The 17,396-nt window shown below is 32.3% G+C and overlaps 4 protein-coding genes across 4 annotated transcripts; 1 reads left to right on the forward strand and 3 right to left on the reverse strand.

Annotated features, from left to right (window-relative positions):
• Positions 1 to 3,819: 3,819 nt before the first annotated feature.
• On the reverse strand, positions 3,820 to 6,249 carry LOC108842212 (putative glutamine amidotransferase GAT1_2.1). The gene is made up of 5 exons (XM_018615054.2): positions 6,088 to 6,249; positions 5,687 to 6,000; positions 4,887 to 5,303; positions 4,604 to 4,813; positions 3,820 to 4,248 (listed from the first exon to the last, which is right to left on the reverse strand). Exons 1-5 carry the CDS (start codon positions 6,185 to 6,187, stop codon positions 3,988 to 3,990), a joined length of 1,302 nt encoding a protein of 433 aa, XP_018470556.2. The 5' UTR covers positions 6,188 to 6,249; the 3' UTR covers positions 3,820 to 3,987.
• A 3,642-nt stretch (positions 6,250 to 9,891) lies between these two features.
• On the reverse strand, positions 9,892 to 10,450 carry LOC108840379 (non-specific lipid-transfer protein 2). The gene has a single exon (XM_018613212.2). It carries the CDS (start codon positions 10,398 to 10,400, stop codon positions 10,032 to 10,034), a length of 369 nt encoding a protein of 122 aa, XP_018468714.1. The 5' UTR covers positions 10,401 to 10,450; the 3' UTR covers positions 9,892 to 10,031.
• Positions 10,451 to 10,872: 422 nt separating this feature from the next.
• LOC108832831 (organic cation/carnitine transporter 5) lies at positions 10,873 to 12,141 on the forward strand. The gene is given in 5 exon segments (XM_056996789.1): positions 10,873 to 10,915; positions 10,918 to 11,469; positions 11,472 to 11,522; positions 11,525 to 11,659; positions 11,662 to 12,141. Coding segments are annotated over 5 exon segments (1,071 nt in total). The 5' UTR covers positions 10,873 to 10,896; the 3' UTR covers positions 11,976 to 12,141.
• A 213-nt stretch (positions 12,142 to 12,354) lies between these two features.
• On the reverse strand, positions 12,355 to 12,896 carry LOC108841686 (glycine-rich cell wall structural protein 1). Its single transcript, XM_018614444.2, has one exon. It carries the CDS (start codon positions 12,814 to 12,816, stop codon positions 12,475 to 12,477), a length of 342 nt encoding a protein of 113 aa, XP_018469946.2. The 5' UTR covers positions 12,817 to 12,896; the 3' UTR covers positions 12,355 to 12,474.
• Positions 12,897 to 17,396: the final 4,500 nt, after the last annotated feature.

Genomic DNA, 17,396 nt, shown 5'->3' on the forward strand with positions numbered 1-17,396 from the left:
ACATGGGTTATTGTTGGTAAAAAAACAGCTGATTATATTTTAAGTAACTAATATAAAAGAATATAAAAAATATGAACAAATTTTGTCATCTAGCAGATTTTAGAGTATGCTTGAAATTATTGTTCAGTTTTTAGAGTATGCTTGAAAATATTGTTAATTATATGTTTTAGTTATATTGCATAACACAAAAAATTGTTAATAAAATATATAAGAAAAAAAAGCAGAAGCCCAGCCCAAGCCGCTCTCAGATGGGAATATAAACTAATACTGACATCCGAACGTTATTTCTTTCCATTTTCTTCATCTTCTTGGTTCTATCATGATTTTCTTTCTTTTGTGTGATACTTAGATATGTTTAAATATAGTCTATATAACTTACTCTGCAAATTTAGAGATGCAATCATAGTATTTAAGGGTCAAATCTACAAAGATTCAAAATAGCTCAATATATATCAGTTTTGGAGTTAAGATAGTAAGTATAAAGACAAAAGACAGGCCTAAAACGGCTGTAAATCAATTAGGAAAAACGCTAAATTTAAGAATGTTTCAGGTAAATTAGAATTGCAGATTAAAAAATTGTTAAAGATTTAACTAAGAACTATTTTAAAACTCAAACACACAACAATCAAATTAATCAATTTTTGTTCAAAATATTATCTATGTCTAGATCCTAGAATTCCAAATGTCTTTGCAAATTTAACAATCAGACAAACATTAAGCACAAGTTGGTAAGTTCATAAAATCCCTAAAAAAATTTGCAGATAGGTAATTTTCTTATGTAGGATTAGTTCAGAAAATCAATAACATCTTCGTGTTTATCAACAATCCTAAGATCTAAATTCCAAGTAATTACTTTAAAATTACCATAAATAATAATCAAGATAAAGAATTATAAGATTACCCTAACAATCTATCAATTCATCTTTAATTTTTGAAAACCTCTTAATCTAACAAGCAGATTACTCAAACATGCTAAAAAAAGGAATTCATAATCTTACTTGCTGAGTTATGATTAATTTGTCGCTCCCAAAGCTTTAAATAATCTCTTCCAAGTCTTAATAATGATACAACACCTCTCAAAAACTTAAATAAAGTTAAAACCCTAATAACATTGATTGCAAATATTAAAATTTGAATCATTTTTCAATATCTTGAAACTTACTCTCTGTTTTATAATAAGTGTCATTTTAACTTCTTTTTTTGTTACACAAAAAATATCATTTTACGATTTCAATGCAAATTATACTTATTTTCAGCTGGAAATTAATTGCAAACTGCATTGATTTTATAAATAATTTTATTTATCTCAAATATTATTGGTCAGAGAAATTAATTAATAATAAATTACATATATTTCCATCATTTTCTTAATTTGTGTGAAAAATGTCAAAGTGACACTTATTTAGAAACGCATGGAGTATTAAAATTCGTTTGGTAGTGTTTGATCACGATAGGCGTCGACTGACAGTCTGACACTATTGATGATGTATGTCGATTGACCCATACCAAAATATGGTTTTCAACTTGAGACTTGATTGGTAGAGCATAAGCATAATCATTATGCTCGTTATTATCCAATCAACATTTATTACAAAAGTATTTAGAATAGCATTTACAAGATGTTAATGCTTTCCAAATGCTTTTTGTTTAGTGCTTTCAGCCTTTCATATGGATTTTTGGTAGAACATCTGCAATTAGAATATATAAAATTTTAAAAATAATTATATATAATTTATTTATTTTTATTTAATAAGTAGAAATTATGTTTATAATAAATATATATTTAAAAATAAAAATTAAGATTAAATATTTTTAATTTTTTTAAAAGAACAATATTTCACATTAAAAATATAATATAATTTATATAATTACACATATTATTCATTATTTCAATAAAAACATAACATAGAAAAATATATATTTATATATTATATATATAAAATAAAAATAAAAATATCTATATTATTTAGAAATAAATCATATGTCATATATTAATTTTTATGATAACATTATATGTGAATCATTTACTGTCCTACCAACTAATAAATAATGATGATTTATATATAAATTATATATAATTTATTTATTGTATTTAATAATATTAAAAATTATTTTATATCAAAAAATAAATTTATATTTTAAAATAAATTTTACGTTTATTTTTAAATAATAATATTTCACATTTAAAATCTAATTTAATTTATATAATTAAATAAGATTCATTATTTTTATAAAAATATATTACTAATATATATTATAATTTAATATATATTCTAAAAGATAAATATATCATATACTAATTTTTATAACAATTTTAAAATTGTATACTGCTACTGTTTTACCAATCTTTTTTTGACTAAAGGCTTTCAATTAAAAACATAAAACATTACAAGGTATAAAACCTTAAGTTTGATAAAGTTTGCATGAAACACTTCATGATAAAATAAGTCTGAAACTTAATTTAGGCCGAAACTAGAAAGAACAAAAAAAATGAGAGACAATAGCTAACGAGAAGAACTACGACCACGTCGGCCACGTTTATCTCTCCTTTATACTGTTTTCCATTCCAAATTTTGAAATTTGATAGGATGTCTTATTTCTCTCTCAACCCTTGTCAAGCTGAGAGAGCTCATATGCTCTGATTCAACTTCATCTACCGCTTCTAACATAGTGAAACTAGAAAGACTCTCAAATTCACTAACTTGAAGTGATGTGGTTAAAAACTTCTTATTAAAAACTTTAATTAGAGCATAAAACTTCTGCAACGTACTGATTCTACAGTATATTGCTACTGTTTCTGCATTATCTGTACAATGGAGACCTCGATGTTTTTCAGCTGCCATTTTCTTCAAGTTTTCAAAGTGTTCTAAAAATTCCAATTTTGTCTAAAACATATTTGGACTTATAATAACTCATAAAGACTCGAAGCATATGTAAAAGAATCTAAAACTGGATTTCTATCACTATAAAAAAAAAACCCATAAAACTATGTATTAATTCTCCCAGAGTTATAAAAAAGATAACGAAATCGATTCAACCTGAGATTTCGAAATAAATAAAAAGTTACAATATTCGGTGGCAAAGTTGGACGCGTTTCTATACTATAGAGGGTTCGTCCTTACACAGAGAATATCAAGTTACTTTTTTTTCTAACGTAGTAGATAAACTCAAAAAAAAAAATGGTGTGGAATACTATTTTAACATGAACAATTGTTTGGACGTTACTGGTGTCTCCGACGTGTTACGGATGGGAACGGACATCATATTTTAGTCATTTATGAATCATGCGTTTCCAATCCATTGCACTTTATCATGTGACAATCTTTTGTCGAAACTTGTGGGAAGTAATGAAAGAAACTACTGATCTTTTGAAAATTTGACCTTTATCTTTTCTTTTGTATCCAATGATATTACACTTTGTTTTAGTTTTTTTTTTTTTTTTTCACTTTGTTTTAGTTGTTTCAAAGAAGTTTTTACATTTCTCCATGCATATTTATATAAGAAGAAAAAATATAATGTTTACGATTAAAAAGATTTATGAACTATGAGTGATTAGGGTACAAAACTAGCCGCTGGATTAATTACATACAGGGATGAATCCACCAGGTATTTAATTCCGCCGAACCTAGATCCCGCCGAACAAATACACGTTTGTTTTAAGAAATTCGAACTCAGTATAGAACGAGTTTAGGCTATGGCCTGAGTGAACACCACACCGCATGGCTACTAACGGCATTTATGTTTAAAATTAATGTCTTTCTCGTTTAAAATGCCAACGATTACAAATTTATTTAGCCCAAGTACATTCGTAATCACTCATGCATTAACCAGCTTTCCTGGAAGCCTTATGCTAATATTGACGTAAATCATACAATACTTTTTCAATGCAGAAAATAAGTTTGAACACCAATAATACAATAACCTTTTTTGTGAGCAACTCACCAACAATATAGTAACCAAATTTTAACATTCAGCGTTTTTCTGACGTCATTGAGGAGTGAGACTGTGGTCATCGAGTGAGCCATTAAGCTTTCTCTCCAATACCTCACTAGAGATCTTCCCCATCAAGGTATAGAAAGCAATGAGCTCAGAGAGTCGCTCCACGTTCATCTTCTTCATTATGTTCATTGCTTTCCTCTGCTTATCCTCATCAAGCTTCAGCTTTTGCGTAAATGATCCTCCGTTCCTCGTCGTAGCTCCCATCTCTCTCAGCTTCATCTCTTGATCCATACTTAAGGCCGTATTTGACTACATCCACATCAAACAACCAAGCCAACATGGGTCAAGTCAAGCTATGGCAATCGAGTCGCATTTTCGTTGACTTTGGAAGTCCATCCGAGTTATTTGTAAAACACATTACATTTTTCATGTAGATCAAAAAAATTGAACCGGTAGAATAAGTTGGTATTATTAAAATATATATTACAATAGACTTTATAAGATAATTATTATTTGAACCTAACCGGAAAAATATCAACACTTGAAGCTGCGAAAGGCCAAAATGTGATTCTTAATATTGTTGGCCCTTTGTAAATTGTAGTAGTAATAAGGATAAGGGATCAATATCATGATGAACTATAAAAATGGTGTGGTCATTATGTACCTCAAGAAACTCAGCTCCAACGTCGAGTTCTGATTCTGTTGATTGGTTCTTCATCGAATAAGATCTGGTGTACATTGACCTTGCAAGCGAGAAGCTCCTGACAAGTATCTTTCTTTTGTTCTCCATTTCTGGATTGAGTTCCAACTTTTTAGGAACAGACAGTGAGCTATTCACATTCTTTTGATATGCTATAACTGCCTTAGCAAATTCCTATTAATAAACAACCACATATTTAAGAATATGAACTCACTGAAGAAAATGTTAAAGTTCAAAATCCACAAACCTGATAAGCACGAGGACAACCAGGGAAATCGAATTCTTCCAGACCATTCTTTCTCATCCTCTCTGGATGGAACTGTAAACCCATGAGAAACTTGCCTTCTTTGGGATTATACATATCAGGATCATAAAACCCTTCGATCAAACCATCCGGAGCAAAGGCCATTGGCACGAATCTCTGAGCCAATCTCTTAACCCCCTGGTGGTGATAACTGTTGACCAAGATCTCCATAGTTTCTTCATCCAAGGAATCTTTGAACCATTTATGCAAAGGACTGTTTTCTACTATCTTCACCTCATGTCTATAACCATCGTAGTCATCATAATCAATGTGCTTTCTTCTACGTTCTTCGGGGAGCTTAGTTGTGATCTCTTTCTCCAGGTCCTGATATAGACTCCCACCACAAGCAACATTCAAAACCTACAAGTTTCATCATCGGATCCGTTAATACTCAGTTAATCAATCTAGCTAGTACATTGACTTTGGGTCTCAAAAAAAAAAAACTCAAGTTAATACATATAAGAACATAGGCTCCCAAATTGTTTTTGAACTCTTTTAATTATAATCTCTACCAAATTATTTAAGGCTCCTAAAACGGATATGGTTTTGAATATAGATTTTTGTGTAGTTGGTTTAGTTTATATTTCTAAGTAGTTTTTTTCCATTTTCTGAAAGTTTTTATATATTTCCTACTATACTATTCACAATAATAACATAAATTTCTACCTCAACCACTACGCTGCGGTAGATTATTATTTAATGTTATCTTTGCAACGAAAAACTTTAACTGGAGTATTTCTTACTTGTGATCCTCTGCAAATTCCCAAGTAAGGAATGTTCTGTTCAAGGCATAGCTTTACAAGAGCAAACTCAATAGAGTCTTTTTCCTTGTCAATAGCTGCATCACTCGCGTGTGTTTTCCGGATCTCGTCTAGTTCTTCAGGTGAAAGGGATGATATTTCTGACTCGTAGAAAGAAGGGTCGATGTCTTCTCCCTCGCAGAGAAGAACTCCATGGATGGGCTTGAAGCTTTCAAGTAACTTGTCAACGCCAGCTACTCGTGGTACAATCACCGGGACAGCACCATACTCGACTATAAGATCAAGATGGTATTCACCTAAGAGAAACAAATACAAATGCAACATAAACCCACCGAAAATGTTTTATTTTTAACAAAACATATAACATTTCAAGGAATTATTACCAACGAAATCAACAAATTTATTCTTGCGAAGTGTGCGTCTAGAGACGACAAGGACGCGAGGGAGGATTCGTGAAAGATCCTTCAGGCTAGAGTTCTCCATCTTTTATGTGACCTAAACAGGCAGAGAATTGGAGTCTGAGTTTTGAGTTGATAGATGGAAAGAAACGAAAGGTAAATTTATAGCCGGAGAAAGAGGGACCAATAGTACCTCCACTTTTATTCTCCTGCAATTATTGACTCTCTTCGCTTTTCACTGTTCACTATATGTGTTGATGTTTAATTATTAAATTGTCAGTGTCCTAAACTCGTCTCATGTTTTTTGCAAGGTTAAATAGAAATCATGCGATTGTTAAAATGTATCATACCATTAAACATTTTCATGGTCTGTCAAAATGTCAAAAAGGCATCTCTCCATATTTTTTGTCCAATCTTCCTTTTCATTAAAGCAGTGATTCCTTACAGTCCAATGATGTGGGTCGGCCTTTTCATGAGGAGAGTGATGTTCATAGTCTCTATACTAAAGAAAAAAAAAGAGAAAGAAATGAATGGCAACATTATTGGCTATATTAGACACGGCTTCCTTGGTCTCCTATAGGGCCTAGAAATATTGAATACGTAGGAAAATGTCGTTTTTTATTTTTGTTTTACATTTAAACTATACTGTAACTTGATGTCTATATAGTTAAAGTTTCGATTAAAAGTAAGAAAACGAGTAAATTACGCGTCGATAAGAAGAGTATAATAAAAATCAGGATTAGATTTGCTAATGTACTATCACTTATCCGCAGATATAGCAATTCTGAAAGTAATCCACGTTTAATCTTTTTATTAGTTCGATAGGCGTCCAATTATGTCCTGCCAATGCTATTTGAACATAGATTATTTGATCAACCAATATATAAGCGATAGATAATTTCATACACCCAATCCTTTTGTTAATTTATTAATTCTCAAGGTTCTTTGCTCTAGTTTCCCGTAATTTTTATTCTATAATGTCTGACCTAACTTTTTTTTTTTTCCAGTCATCGACTTTACGGACTCAAGAGGACTCTGTAAACCAAACTAATAACTCCGCATCCATATACACGACAAAAGTCGGTTGATTCCTAGCACTTTTGGCGAGGCTGTCGGCCTTTTGATTCTTCGTGCGAGATACGTAAAGAATATCTGAACTATGAAAGTTTCCTTTCAAAGTCTTGATATCTGCTAGATATGTTGCAAAAGCAGGCCATTCTTCTGGTTCCGAAACCATCTTCACCAATTGAGAACAATCTGTCGCAAATGTAACCCTGTACTGTCTCAGATTCCGCACACACTCCATTGCCCAAATTAACTTTCTTTTTTTGTATCAAAACATAACTCATAGAACTGACATTTACACATTATTGATTACTGACCAAAAGAAAAGAAATAAGAGAATATTATTAGTTGTTAACAAGAAGAAGTATTTATATTACAAAGGAAACAATTCATTGAGTCACGGTCTGGTTGGAGAATAATTTTTTGTGAATTATCTTGGCATCGGTCAAGAATCAATGAATTTAATAACATCCTTGCTTCCTACTTTGAGTAAATTAATTGCTATAATATATATTTTCCCACGTGATGAATACATATAAAATTATAATGACATGCTTCCTTTACGCCAAGCAGCCAATTATACAATATAATCTTGCGTTCCGAGTGCCGAATATAAAATACGATCATGCGTTCCGACAGGTGGATAAATCAAATGTAGAATCGTTAAGAAAACCAGTGGCTTTTAGGAAAGTTTATCCACACCTTAACACACACATGATTTAGATATTTGTTACAAAAACATGTAAACTATATAGAGTTTCCAACTAAATACCTGATTAGTTTTTTTTCTTTCGTTATTATACAACTAGTTTTAGTTTTGTGCCTTTAGCACCTTTTAGTTAAGGAAACATAAGTTCCAAAAATGGAAAGGATTATAACTTGAGGATGAAGCAAACACGATCAAAGAGGCCTACGTGGTCGTGACCAAATCAAGTAATCAACTAGTAGCTTATTGTGAGAGATAACTTTTGTTTCACACCCTCTCTCTCACTTCAGTTTAATGATAATTTCAAAAGTTAAATAAAATATAAGGTCTCATATAGTCACGAAAAAATCAGAGCATTTCATGATTATTTTTAAAATAGCCTGTGATTAAATCACTGTAGAAGGTATTTTGTGGTTTAACAACGATTTAATCAAATTTTATTTCGTGATGAGTGTGCCACAAAATTGTCAGCTAAAACATAGCTATTTCTAGTCACGTTCTGTTCCATGACAATTTCATTTTTTTGCTACTGTTAAGATATGAATGGCAGCTCGATCGATCCTTAATCACCATAGCATTGTAAATATTAGACATCTTGCATTTTTCATGACTCTTCCATGTAGCCACAAATATTTTGTGATTAGTTTTTAGCTATAGTCGAGATTTCTACTGGTATATGTTCATTTATTCTCTTTTGATTCTCTTTTTTCTCATAAACCCATAGTTAATGGTTTATTTTTTTTCATCTTCACAAAAGTTTTTTTTTTTTTTCTTCTTCTTCTTCTTCTTCTTCACAAAAGTTGGAGAAGTAATTATAGTCATGTACATAACAGAGGGGGTATGTTGTGTTTCATGGAACATGTAGGATATGGAGACTTCCAAGTTCCAATTATACAACATGGTCCATAAGCAGGGCCGGCCCTGGGCTAAAGCCCATAAAGCATGGGCTTTAGGCGCCAAACTTTGTATATAAAATAGGGGCGCCTATTTAAGTCATTATTTCCTTATAGCCCAGTGGTTGGTCTTCTAATAAAACTCTACCAGTTATTAGGTTCAAACCGACTGCATGTTTGCCTATTTTGATAATCGACATTTTTTTCTTAACAACTAAACGATTCATTCATTCAAAGATATCGAGCATTATGTTAACCGTTCTATCGACATTAATTTAGTTATCATTACCTATTACATGGTTTGTTATTATATAAACAATCAAATTAAACAAACCTAATTACTTTTTGCTCATTATCTATCTTGTACCCTTCGTCTTTTTTCTTTCTTGGTATGATCGTACCCTTCTTTTTTCTAATTCCCTTTTTTTTCTGAGCAAGATATATTATAACAATCAACTTGATTATTATAATAATCAACTTGATTTATTGCTATGTTCACATTTAACTGTGACTGATCTTCGTTGCCAAACCACCACGTAATCTTTTTTTTTTGCTTATCTATTCAGAACTTTTAAATGACGTCAAAAAAAAAATTCAGAACTTTTAAATTCCCACTAACATAAAAATGTATATAATTCCAAAATTATTTGAAGTTATGAAAATCAATAAGAATTCCTTTTAAGTTATTTTTTCATATGGTTTATTATATTTAACATTTTTAATCAAATATTAAAAAAATATAATTACAAATTAATTATAATTAAAGGGCATTATTTTTTTTTCCGCTTTAGGCGCCGTATAAGTCCGGACCGGCACTGTCCATAAGGTCTTTGTTTCCTACCTTTGCTTTAGGCTAATGAAACAAAAGCATAAGAACTGTCCCTCTTTCTTTAGTTCTTATTCATACAGTTGTCATTTCTCTCAGTCTCTATCAAAATTTTATCTTCTCTATCAAATTTGATTACGTTCTTGATCTCTCTATATATGTTACCAGTTTATAGTTATCCTATCAGTTTTTTTGTACCACTCTTTATCCATTACACTTTTCTACTTATTTGACATTTAAAATCAAATTGATCCTTTGGAGTGTTTTGGCATTAGACGTTTACCCCAGAAAGCCACAAATAATATGAGAATGTAAACTTTATTTAACCATATAAACCATTACATACTAGCGGTTATTTTATTTCATAAAACAGCTTGATATAATGTTATTCATCTTCCTTACTCGTAATTTATTTATTTGTAAAAACTCTTTAAGAGTTTTAACAACTTGGGTACGGAATGCCACAGGCGGTTAGGACTTTGCGAGAGTTGGGAGAGCTAATGTACTGAGCAAAAGCAGGATTCTTAGCAAACCCGCACAAGCATGGTTGTTGGTCCTTCAGCTTTGCACAACAGTCACCCGAGGGTTGTCCTCCTCCAGTAATCGCTGCCAGGCAAGGCTGAAGCTGCTTTGGATCACATGCTGCTCCCAAATTTGTGTCTGCGGCTTTGTTTGGAGCGGCAAACGATGTCAGAAGTATGACGAAAACCATGAGTGTCAAGACCATGATCTTCATGTCTACTAAATTATTTGTATATGTTAAGCTGTTTTGAGTTTTACAGTGTTTAATATATTTGCTCAGGAACATTTGAATCTTGTTTTGTTATTTATTGGGTATGGGTTCATATTGCTTTGCATAATGCAAAATGCATGGGTTCTAGCATCGTTAAAATAACGTGAACGTAACTGGTAGTCATGCGAAAGATACCTCGAACCTGAAGGTCGGAAACAAGTAACAGTTGTCAAGTTTCATGCCTTTTGGGTTTACTAAGTAAGATTGTATACCTTGTTTATTTGTATGAATAAAGGCGGAAGAACTTCTTATTCAACAATCCTGAAGGCAAATATATGTAAGTGCAAGATGATAAATAGAACAATAGTGCAAAGATAACAAAAGAAACAATGTGAATTTAGCAAACATATTTTCTTTATAAGAAATCACATTAAACACTCTATTACAAAACATGGTTAATTAGTTTAGACAACTTGTCAATACTCCAATTTCTACAGAAAGATTCATAAGCTATCTAAGCTAACGTCACTTTGTTGTCAGATACGTGGGTGCTATCTTTGGAGGGGGTTTCATGGCTATGATCCCAGACGGTTTCTCGGAAGGAAGCAACTTCTTTTCTTCACAACGTTAGCTATGTCAATCACTGGAATCTCTATTACCTTCTCCTTCAGCATATGGACGTATGTGTTTGTTCTGATAAGCGAGGGAGTTTCGACCAAGTGGAGGCCTAGAGCTACTATGATTCCGTTTGTTCTGTTTGTGTTAGGCTTCATGTCGCTGTCTGGAATCTCCTACCTTGTCCGACATGCTTCCTGGAGAGTTGTCTATCTCTGCACTTCTGTTCCCGCGGCTGTCTACTGTATTTTCCTCTATTTGTTCGCCATTGAGTCTCCTCGTTGGCTCCATTTGCAAGGGAAGAACGAAGAAGCCATTGAAGTGCTTAAGAAGATTTCACCTGCAAAGAAAGGTTACTTGGGATCAGTATCTATTTGCTTACCTTCAGAAGAAACCCTAGAAGAGGCTCAAAGGTACTCGCTCAAGGACTTGTTCATCTGAAAATGGGATTTTCCAAGAACGTTGGTTATTATGATCATAATGCTAGGGCCAGGGTTGTCGTATTACGGAGTTCCATTAGCCGTAAGAGATACAAAGTGAATATCTACTTGAGCGAAGCCCTAAACGCAATGGTGGAGTTACCACACCAATCTTTTTAGAGAAGTTCAGCAGAAGAAGCTCTGTGGTTGTGAATTGCTTAATCGGTGGAGCATCAGGAGTGCTCTGTTTCGCCCTGAGCATTTTCGGGATGACAAACACTGCTTTCGCTCTCGAACTCGCTTCTTCTTTTGCGGGAGGATTCAGTTCAACTTGATGGCGGTTTATATGGTTGAGCTGTTCCCAACATGCGTGAGGAACACAACAACATTGATGCTTAGACAAGCGCTTGTTGTCGCAGGAGCTTGTTCTCCAATCATTGCTTATTGGAAGAGATGTTCCATCACTCTCTTTCGCGGTTTCGGGCTAGCAATGGCGGGTTTCGGATTATTTGCTTTGCTTCTTCCTGAGACTAAAGGGTCCAGTCTTTGCGATACAATGGAAGCACAAGAAGAGAGAGGCCGAGCCTTGAATACTAGCCAAAGTTGCTTAAAATAGAGTCTCACAAAACTCTGTTCTTTTTATTGTTTAGGGTTGTAACTGAATATATCAGTTTAGCTCCTATTAAACAAACCATCTTTGATTTTCCATGTATTTCTTATGTTAAAGTGAAACCTACAATGTTATATCTTAATAAACCGAACCGTTTCGACCATTAACAGACAAGACACCTCCCTATTATTTTCAGTATCGTTAGTATTGTAAAGGTTTCCTACAGGTTTAACATTATGTGAACTGAACTTAAACCAAATTACTCCTCTGCTATAACTTGGGTTTATTCGTCTTTGTTACTGTAAGAACCAAGTCTGACGTGCAACAAAGAAGTGTTGAGTACCTAAGTTTAGTTGGAAATTTTACGTTCAGCTATGCAAGAAAATTCAAGCAAATAAGAACTCATTAAGACAAAAAAAAGGCAGTGTGTTTCGATTGAAAATAAACAATTAAGAAAAATATATTTAACAGTAACACAGTACAAATCTGTACCCGACCCGGAATCTTAACCGGAGCTATTCCCATAGGTCAATTTATCTCCAATGTCATCGAAATTGAGCCCGCCGCCAACTCCAAACCCGTACCCAAACCCAACCCCTATACCGCAACCCACACCGATGCCAAACACCACATTGGAGTGGTTAATCCCTTCAGAAGTGACTAACCCGAGTCCTCCGGCGAGTCCGAGGCCGAGTCCAGCGCCGCAGCCTATTCCGCCCCCGATTCCAGGACCTCCGGCATTGTCCTTGATGTTCTCGATGTATCTACGGAGGAATCTGATAACCGGAAACTCAGATTTGCCGGTTTTGACTTCTGGTTTTCTGGTCCAGAGGTTATCTGATCTCATGGTTTTGTGAACGTGAATATCTGAGTGAGTAGAAGCAGATAAGATCGATAGAAACTAAAGTATACGGTATGATATGTCTGTGACGACAAAATTACTTACGTATGTATTGGGCTTTATTATTGGTGCTATATCGAAAATTGTTTTTTTTTATATCGAAAATTGTTATAGCTGGTGATACATCAAAAAAAAAATATTTTTAAAACAAATTTTAGAGCTTTACATGATTTTTAGAAAGATTAAAATTCATATTCACAAAAATTGCATTAAAAATAATAAAACTTGTAAAGTTTTAAGAAAATATTTTTCTTTTTTCTTATTTTTATTTTTGACTTAATGATACAGAAAGAATTCAAAAAATGTTGTCTTTGAAAAATTAGACATTTTACGATGTGACCAAATATGTTATTCTTAATGATGATACGAAGAAAAGTGTTCATGTTGATGGTGATAATGTTTGATATTATTTATTTTCTATTAGAATATTTTAGAGTTTTTCTTTTCTTTTGTCACCTTATTCATTTAAATTAGATTAAGTGTTGATTTGACGAATCAATTTTTCGACGAGTACTTCCATCTGTTTATGTCTAATTCTTATGAGAAAAAATATATCTTCTGATTCTTGATTCTTTCACTAATAAGTATGTCGGAATATTTAATATTCTAAGGAATATAAATCAGGCTTACATCCTTGAAATCTTTTTGTAGTCTCTAGAACATCTCGATCTCCTCTGCGCATGTTGGTTAATCCATCAGATTCGTAGTCATGTTCACTAAGTTCAACCAGTCCGTCTCCTATCTCTATATATGAAGCTGTCCAAAATAAGCTTTCAATCTCAGCATGTAAAGCTGAAAGGTTTCTACTAGACACCCATAATCCGAAAGATTCAGAACCAACCTTAAGACTCCATCGTAAGATACTGACACTGCCATTATCGATCCATAATGCATCAATTTGACAAGTAGGGATTAAAGGTATCCAAGAAGCATTGTCTCAACCTTTAAAGTAGGAGGGTCAACCTGATCCTTGTTTGCTTCCTCCGACATTCTGCCTCAAGTGACACATGTTGGAGAGTGTCAATGGGGAATACGACTTTTTCATTAAAAAGTTTAATGTTCCTCGTCTTCCAAATGTACCAACAGATGCATGGAAAATTATTGAATAATTGTCTCAATGGAGTCACCTCTTTTCTCTTCCAAAACAAAAATTTCATGTTTTAGTATATAGATGTATTCGGGAAGAAACCTAGAAGAGATGAATAGTCCGATAAAACTCAAACCTGCAAAACTAGGGTAAATTAAAAAAGAAAATGATTAATTGACTCCACTAGACCATCACATCTAGGATAACTCTTATCATTGTCTATATGTCTATAAGTTAGCCTCTCTGTCATCGCCACACAACCCGTGATAGCCTGCCACAAGGAAATGATGGCTTCGAAGTTCGACATGAGTATCTTGGTAGTTGAATTACTATCTCGGAATAGAAGTATGTCAACATAGCGAAGGGATAATACTGAATCAGAAGCGATATGCACAAAAGATATTGCAAGAAGCATGGATGAGTCAACGCAATCTGGTGCATACACCGATGGAAGATGGCTTGAAGCTATCTAAAGCTGATGAAGAAATAGAGATTTATGCCATAGAGTTTAGGAGTATTAAAACGTTGGTTGCCTACGGTACCTAAACACACATGCTACGATGAAACAATGTCTAAGGTACCTGCAAGGTTCTACTAGTCACGGTTTGTCATTTCAACAGATAACTTCAAGAGTACCGAGGCTTCTTGGATACAGTGATAGTAGCTTTAACAATGATCCCGATGAATGACAAGAGTACGACATACCATATTTTCTATCTTTGAGAAAGTCCAATTACTTGGTGCTCACAGAAACAAGATGTTGTTGCACTCTCGTCATGTGAAGCAAAGTTCATGGCCGGAACTGAAGCTGAAAGACAAGCATTGTGGCTGCAAGAGTTACTAAACAAGATTATTGGACGTCCACATAAGAAGGTCATTATACGCATCGATAACAAATCCGCCATTGCATTCACTAAGAAACCCGGTTTTCATGGTTGAAGCAAGCATATACATTTTAGATATCACTTTATAAGAGAATGTGTGGAGAAATGTCAAATTGAAGTAGAACATATTTCTGGTGATAAACAAAATGCGGATATCTTAACCAAGGAATCATGAAGAATCAAATTTAAAGAAATGAGAGACTTCATTCGAGTACAAGTTTAAAATAGCTTGGGATGTAAATCATATATACTAATATTTTTAGAAACATATATTTGACCTGATCTGTTATATCCATATATGTATACATATATTTAAATAATTATATTATATAATTATATTATTTATTATTTTCTATATATAATTAAAATATTTCTTTTTAAAATTGATTATTTGAGAGAGAGAGAGAGAGAGAGAGAGAGAGAGAGAGAGAGAGAGAGAGAGAGAGAGAGAGAGAGAGAGAGAGAGAGAGAGAGAGAGAGAGAGAGAGAGATTGTATTGTTCTATGTTTCTAAATAGAATGGAACACACCAACATTGTGTCTTATTTTGGAAATAAAATCTAATTGTATTATATATGTGTGTAAAATAGTATAAATTTAAAATAACGATTATGAAATAAAATTTATAAAATACATGTCTGTTTTGAAAGTTTCATAACATATGTAGAAAAAAATATATTTTTATTATGTAAACTAAAAATATCAATAATTATTTTAACAGAAATTGAAAGCAAGGGGAAAAAAACATACAGTATAACCTCTTTAAATTAATAATCGATAGATTAATATCTCTATAAATTAATAGAATTTCATAGTCCTAAATTGAGTTTTTGGTTCAATTGGTATCTCGATAAATTAATAATCTCTATAAATTAATAAAAAAATATAGTTTTGGTGTAGTCCCAACATTATTAATTTATAGAGGTTTCACTGTATTTGTAAGAAAAAAAAACAAACAAAATATTCAAACGTAAATGATGCACATCGAGGGCAATACAGCAATTATTTCACAAATATCATAGCATTTTCCTTGCTATATGTGTATACTTCGTTTAAATCCTGCAATAGATATGACCACCAATTTCTCTTGTTAAAACAACAAAAAAGGATTGGCTCGGTTAAACTTAAATCCAATCATATTATTTATATTTGGAAAAAGAATGAATTTGGGTACTAATTTGGGGTACTGTCACAGCCTTGTCTAATCATGGAGAATGCATTGCATGTAATATATACTTTTTATATTTATTCTTCACTCAGGCAGAACTTTGTCTTGATCGTTGTATAGATGATAAGATTGCATGTGCGCTTTTGGCTTTGACCAAAACAAGTATATCGTAAATATTTGCATACACATCTAGAAACTTATGTTCTAACTACGTGTGTTTACAGAGTTACTATATATGAAATAAAGTAAAGTGGCTTTACTTTGTTCGGTTAATCGTGTGTTACTGGTAATCATATGTTATAATTAAACCAAGCAAATAACCACTCAACCTTAAGAATGTGTAATATACTTAGTTCCAAAATACGAGCAACAATCCTGTGTTTAAAAAGAAAATTTACCGGAATGTCATTTTAATAAACACATCTATACTATTAAAGCAGGATCCTATTGGTCTTTTTACTAAAAATACCCTTTTTTTTACTAACATTGCATATTTCATTAAGGGTAATCAAGTAATATTAATAACAAATCTATATTGGATCATTTTTTAGATCCAGCCCACTGCCCACATCATCTCTTTTGGGTCATTTGGGCCGGTTAAAAAATCAGATCCAATTCTTATTTTTTTTCTCCAAGTTCAAATAATTTATTTTCAATCATTCTTAATATTTTGTGTAGTGAACAAAAATTAATCACTTAATTATTATGTTTTTTTTAAATATAATTTAAGCATCATAAAAAATTGAATTTTTTCATTAAAAAGTATAAATCTTTATTAAAAGTATATAATTTTTTTTACTAAAAAAATAACCACATAATAAAATTAATTTATCAGAGCTATACCAACTTAATTAATTCATTAAAAATAAAGTTTAATTTTCTAAACATAAATAATCATTAGACCTGGACTTTCGAGTACTCATTCGGGTACGAATCGGTTCTTTCTGATATCGGGTTTTTTGGGTTTTGAAATTAAACCCCATTCGGGTATTATAAAATTACGGATCGGATTCGAGTCGGATCTTTTCGGATCCGGGTGGGTTCGGTTCTCATGCACAAGAACCTGAAAAATAACCAAATAACCAAAGTATTTAAAACAGGTTCGGTTATTTATACTCAAAGTAACCAAAGTATCTGATTCAGTTCAAATTTTTGTATCCAAATTACTCAAAAGTAACCAAAAGAAACCAAAAATATCCATTCTATATAGTTTTTGGGTATTTTTATCCAAATTATCATTTTATCCAAAAATACTCAAAAATACTCAAAATAACTACTATAGTTAACTTATAATATTAATTTAAAATATTGAAATAATTATAAATATAATTATAACATATGTTTTTAGATATATATTCACATTTCAAATATCTTCGGATACTCATTTA

This window comes from Raphanus sativus, chromosome 2, assembly GCF_000801105.2.
Source record: "Raphanus sativus cultivar WK10039 chromosome 2, ASM80110v3, whole genome shotgun sequence".
In the NCBI taxonomy this organism is placed as follows: domain Eukaryota; kingdom Viridiplantae; phylum Streptophyta; class Magnoliopsida; order Brassicales; family Brassicaceae; genus Raphanus; species Raphanus sativus.